This window comes from Python bivittatus, unplaced genomic scaffold (genome assembly GCF_059951505.1).
Source record: "Python bivittatus isolate LINGU-HERP-01145 unplaced genomic scaffold, Pbiv_v1 ctg000850_np1212, whole genome shotgun sequence".
Taxonomy (NCBI): Eukaryota; Metazoa; Chordata; class Lepidosauria; order Squamata; family Pythonidae; genus Python; species Python bivittatus.
In genome coordinates, this window is record NW_028277112.1 from 3148793 (window position 1) to 3154792 (window position 6000).

General features: G+C 34.4%; 1 protein-coding gene across 2 annotated transcripts in view; it reads left to right on the forward strand.

Annotated features, from left to right (window-relative positions):
* Positions 1–4622, forward strand: part of HOMER1 (homer scaffold protein 1) — a 76048-nt gene extending 71426 nt beyond the window's left edge. The window contains exons 8-9 of one of the 2 annotated variants that reach the window (XM_088130083.1): positions 152–232; positions 1381–4620. In XM_088130083.1, coding sequence (XP_087986209.1) covers positions 152–232; positions 1381–1569 — 270 coding nt within the window. In that variant the 3' untranslated portion in view covers positions 1570–4620. Of the gene's footprint in view, positions 1–151; positions 233–1380 lie in introns of both variants that reach the window. The other variant, XM_088130082.1, reaches the window with a different exon arrangement.
* Positions 4623–6000: the final 1378 nt, after the last annotated feature.

Here is a 6000-nt window from a genome sequence, read left to right on the forward strand (position 1 = left end):
CTGGAGAGCTGACTCCAGGTCTTAATGGTTCAGTAGCCATTCCCTCTGTATCCCTCTGTATCCATCAATCAATGTGGTTGAATTGTCCAAGGCTAAAGTTAGTATCTGCATTTTTATCTCTTTGGGTAATATGCTGTTTTATTCCCTTTAGGAAATCGAAAAGTTGAGAGAAGAAATTGATAATGCCAGAGAGCTTCAGGCACAAAGGGACTCTTTAACTCAGAAGTTACAAGTAAGTAACAGTGATGGGAAATGTGTATGCCTGTGTATGTCTAAATCTAAACATGAGCTAATAGGTCAGTTTACTCTATGTCTTGAAGAACGTATTGAACATAGATGTGAGAAGAAAGGTTTTGCAGAACTATACTTGTTTTGAAAATCAATTAGAGGTGACTAATTACAATATATATTTGCTAACTTATTAAAAAAATAGGATGTGCTAAATCTTGTTGAGGAAGCAGCTCGCACACATTTAGCCCATATTCCCTTTCTAACTGAATCAGAAATGATCAATTTTAAAGATCATTTTAAAGATAGGTCCCCTTCAATCCCTGCTGACCCTGATATAACAGGCATGGTGCTTCATCCCAATAGTTATGGGAATATGAGCCTTGCTCCTCAGTAATGAGATCGTCCATCAACTGTATATGGACTCCCTGCCACTAGTGCAGGCACCAGGGTTCCCTTGTCCTTTGCTGGTAGCCAGATTTGGTGGTAGTGTAATTTGTCACCAAAGTTAAGTAGAAATCTTTCTAAAAATGATTATTAACCAGGACACTAAGTACTTAGTTGATTTTTGGAATGGAATCAATCAAAGAATTAAATAATTGGGTGATTTTCTGTTTGTGTGCACATATGTTTGTGTGTATCAGATACAAATAGTAAACACATCCACACAGACACAAACACACCCACATACATATGCATCATCTTCAGTTAAAAAAAACAATATTGACAAAAATATGAGTTCTTAAGGCTTTTGTGCCTTAGTTTTGAATCTCTTGGAAGTAACCAGATGGCCACTGCCAGAGGTAAAATGTTTACGTGCATAATTTATTTCATTATATTTTACTGTTTGCTCTGGCCTTGCCCATTCCTTTTTGCCTCATTGCCCTTTCCTTGCCACACTCATTTTTTAAAATGTTACAAGACGACTGAACATGGTCCTCAGTCCAAAAACAGTCTTCTGCTCTAGAACTTGCCTATCTGTACACAGATACAGACAGTATTATGATTATTACACTGCAGGAAAGGTTCTGTGCTGGGCCCACACTGTAGCATGCCTTACACAAGGATAATTTCTGTGTAAGAATATTAACATTAAGAATAGAATTTAAAAATTAATAGTTTATTTACTGTGCCTGTTGCATTTTTTTTAAGGAAGTGGAAGTTCGAAATAAAGATCTAGAAGGCCAACTATCTGATCTTGAACAGCGTTTGGAGAAAAGTCAGAATGAACAAGAAGTTTTTCGCAATAACTTGAAAACACTTTTAGAAATTCTTGATGGCAAAATTTTTGAACTGACAGAACTTCGAGATAATCTGGCCAAGTTAATAGAATGCAGCTAAAGAACATGGGATCTCAGTGCCAAACTTCTTAAAGATGCACTGTCTCTCTTCATACAGGACTTTGTTGGGATCTGCATCAAAGTTGCACAAAATTAGAAAAATGCTCCTTCAGAAGGGCCTGTTTTAAATTTTCAACAATATATAGTATTTCAGTGTAAAATTTCAGAATTCAGCTTGTAGCTAGTTGAAAAAAAATAACTTGAAGTACAAATTACCTCCATGTATATAATTGGCCATAGATAACTCGAGGGTATTAACAGTAATTGAATGCAATCCTTTTCTAATTATTAGCCAGTGAAATAATAAGAAGTGCCCCAAATGACATCCCTCTTAGTGTTCCACACAATGTAGGTGATCAGTTTTATTTTCTTTGTTGATTAAGGCACCTGTATGCTGTGTTTTGTGCAAGAACTTTGTGATGACAGCCCTCTCTTTTGTTGTAATCTGAATAATTTCTCAGGATATTTTGTACTGTTGAGAAACAGTGCACTACCAATTAATTCTTGCCAGGAGTGAGAGAGAGTTGCATCTTTAATTCAGACCTAATGAATTATTGCTTGTATAGAGTTCTTCCCTTTTTTATACTGGAAGATACTGTCTTTATTTACAATGTTCACTCTGGTGTTCTATAATATTGTCTAGTGTATGGTTTACTTTTTTCCTATTGGGAGTTCATGTATGTAGAAATTCTGTATTTCATTTTGTTATGCATTTTGAAGCCTATCTATGAAGACAAGCAAGTCCCTGAAAGGTATTTTAAAATTTGCTATGTTCTAATAAGGTTCAGTCCATGCTTACTGAATATCACATGGACTTAACTTTTCTTATCAAAATGTGTTTTAGTAATTTATTTAGCAAGAATCCTCAAACTGTGGAAATATAGTGATTGCTAGGGCATTGACCTTGCTCAGGCAATTGAAGGGAAAAAAAGCATTGTATTAGCATAGAGAATAAAAGTGGATTTTTTTTTTCCTGCTGAATCTTCATGAAACACCTTTATTAAGAAAACGTGCCAGGCAATGTTCTGAACTTCAAAACGAGAACTGAATTCAGTTATCCTCAATGAACCTCTTTTTAAGTTGTACTGATGTAATTTACAAAGATTTTTGCCAAATATGTATTTCTTTATATATATATTTTTTATTTTAAAGAAAAAAAAGGAAAGTAAGTCAAGGGTCACAGCTCTGTTTCCTGAATGGGAATGAGCCAGTCTTGCTGTACATTGTCTAATATTGGAAAAGATTTTAAAAATCTAACAAAAAAGAATCAAACAACAATGCACTGACCTTTTTATTTACACCAAGTTAATTTGGATGTTAAATATAAAATCCAGCTTAAATATAAACTCTGTATATTTTTTTTCCACTTAAGGACTGCTATTCAAAACTAGATAATATAAATCGGGTTTTTATGTGTGTACTGTATGTATATACTGTATAATACAAGCATTCTAATTTGTATTTAAAATGGGATAAATATTTGGCTTAATTTATAAAATGCCATTTTCTTTATCTGTAATTTAACAGGTGTCTCCTGAAATATCAGGATTACTCTTAATTAAACACTAAATTATGATGTATTATACTATATGTACTGTACACATCATTTGTTTTGTCCATGTTTTAGAGTATTTTATCATTTATTTTATTTATTATTGGGAAAATATTTGTTCATTGCATTCATAGGTAAAAGCTTTCTATGGTGATTTTTTAAAAACCTATTAGCTAAGTGTTGATGATGTGTAACCTTATTGGTCAGGACAATAGTGATTACCTGATTTTAATTTACCTGAAGAAGTTTGCACCTCATTCTCTTGCTAGATGAGTGTCACTCAGAAACATCTTCAGCAAAGTATAAAATTGGTGTAATTCTGAGAGGAATGAAGTATGTTCTTGCTGGGTGTTCCTAATTATAACAAGTTAGAGCAGAAATTTGTTGGCAAAAAATGTAACATTATTTTTAATGAGATCAAAATTTTTAATACAAGGACATTTACATGTGGGAAAACAGTTTACAAAGTATTTCCATTTCAATGCTGTGTATATGTGTTGTACAAGAAAACTTATTTGTATATGTACACACACATATGTATATACAGTACATAAAAAATTTAAATGTGCACATTTAAAATATTTTCCTATTGAAATTAAAATTACTGATTGGAAACCAATATTTGGGAATTTCTTTTCTCATGTATATTTAGATGCTTGACTTTGGGTTCTTTTGTTTGTAAAAATAAAATCTTAAGAGGGCTGCACCACTGAATTCCCAAAAAGTCATCTAACATGTATATGGGATAAGGTAAATATAAGTGCACATATAAATTATATTAAAAAATCTTTTAATGTTCATTTACATTAGATGGGTATTAGAAATTATATGCTAACAATTACACTCAGATGTTCTTAATTAAATGGGTCTCCTGCACTAGCATATATGCCAGAAAATACTTTTGGTTGTCATAGACTAAGAAAAGCAAACAAGAATTTACATAGAAGAACAATCACATTGTGTATAACTTGTTATATGACAATTATGGAGTCTTGTTAAAAATTCTTTTAAAACCCAACAAAATACAATTTTTATTTTGAAATACAATTGCTGTTCTGGAGAATGTACTTTATTCATTTTTCTTTCTTGAACTCTTTTTAAGAATTACAATCTGTTCACTGGATGGCAGCATTTACCTTAATTCTTCAGGTGCTACTGGATTTTGAATTAGAGTGTCATGTTGTGAAATTATGACTTTGACATAAAAAGGTTTTATAAGTATATCCCTGTCTGGAAGTTGGTTATTGGGGCCTCTTTCTCATAACTCTACTCCAGAATGTTCCAATAATGTCATTCTTCCAACCTTTCACCTAGAATTCCTTGTTCCCAGGACACAACATTCACCAAGTGAAGCTAATAGGCACCAGTTTCATGATTGCAACAATGTGGGCTTATTCAGAATCAAATTCCACTCTATCCAGTGGCTTTTGTTGTCTAACGAGCATTTTAATGTTAATAAGCAAGCCAGAAGCTAGACAATAAAGCATCAATTTGATTGGTCCTGTTTGAAAGAGATTCATGTGTAAACTATGGATAATAATGATCAATAATGAGGGCACCTCTGGGAAGTCCATGCTGGTTGCATGAATAGAAGACCTCCTTTCACTTACGAGAGAGTCTACAATCCAGGGGATGCCTCCCAATCACCACCTGTACTGGAGCAAATTTTTCAAGGAAGAAAGGAGCAATAAAAAGCTGCTTTTTCCACTATAAATGGAGGATTTCCCCCCCCCCAAAAAACTTGTTCCACTTTAATACAGGTTTAACTTTGGTTTTAAAACTGTTACACAAAAGCAAATAGAATGTATTTTAGACTGTGGCTAGTTCCACATATTACATGAAGACCTGTTCACATGACCAGTTTGCCCAGTAGGACTATAGGTCACTGACCATTTCTCAAGGGCAAGAACATACCACCATGTCCTCTACCTGCCCCCAGTCCACCAAGACAACTTCCACCCATCTTTTTCTGCTGTGTATCAGGAGGAGTGTTTTGTGAGTAGAGCCACTCAAGCGATACTGCCCAGTTCACCTACTGCACTCAATTTCATTGTAGGCAAATGCCTCCACACCAACGGGTTACTGGGTGCTATGACAAGTATGCCTCCAGTCGCTGGTCTTCACAGCCATTTTTTTTTTTTTTACAAGTTCACTGATGAAATAATGAAATGGCGAATCTGTTCCTTTGATTTTACAAGTCTGAGGGTGGAACAATAGAACAGTGAAGTGATGGACTTCTCTTCTGTTTCTTACTAAATGAAATTGAAATGAATTCTGCCACTTTCCTGTTTGGGCTGTAGTGACAGGAAAAATGGTAAAAGTGTGTTTTCTGTTTTCATGGGATCAGGAGGGATAAAGAAAGGGAATCTATTAGTCAAGGTCTGCAGTAAATGCAAACACAGTCCAGAAAGAGCATCAGGCTGTCACTGGGGCCAAACTGGAAAAAGGAATTGAATCTAGAAAGGGATTTCTTAAGCTGGCTTCATTTCCTCTGAGTTTATGTACAGAAGCTGAGCAGTTTAAGGCTGAAGGGTGGAAAAGTCCTAAGCTATAACCTAACTCAATTGATTTTGGTTTAAAATGTTGTGTGAACCGCCAACAGAGTAAGAACTGCAAAAGGGGATCTGAATCACCCGCCCCCCAGCAATGTGACAGTGTCTATCCATGACAGAAACTATATTCAAATAAATATCTTTTATTTAAGGAAACAAAGGAGCAAATTTTAAGCACCAAAAACTTGAAGTATGTTGTTACATTGCATGTTTAAGAGACAGTCATTCAGGACTTTTGGTACAGGTTTGAATTTTGAAGCCATAATAGTAGAAAACATGAAGTACAAAGCAATACAATAAAATTACTGAAAGACTGCACTAAAAGAAA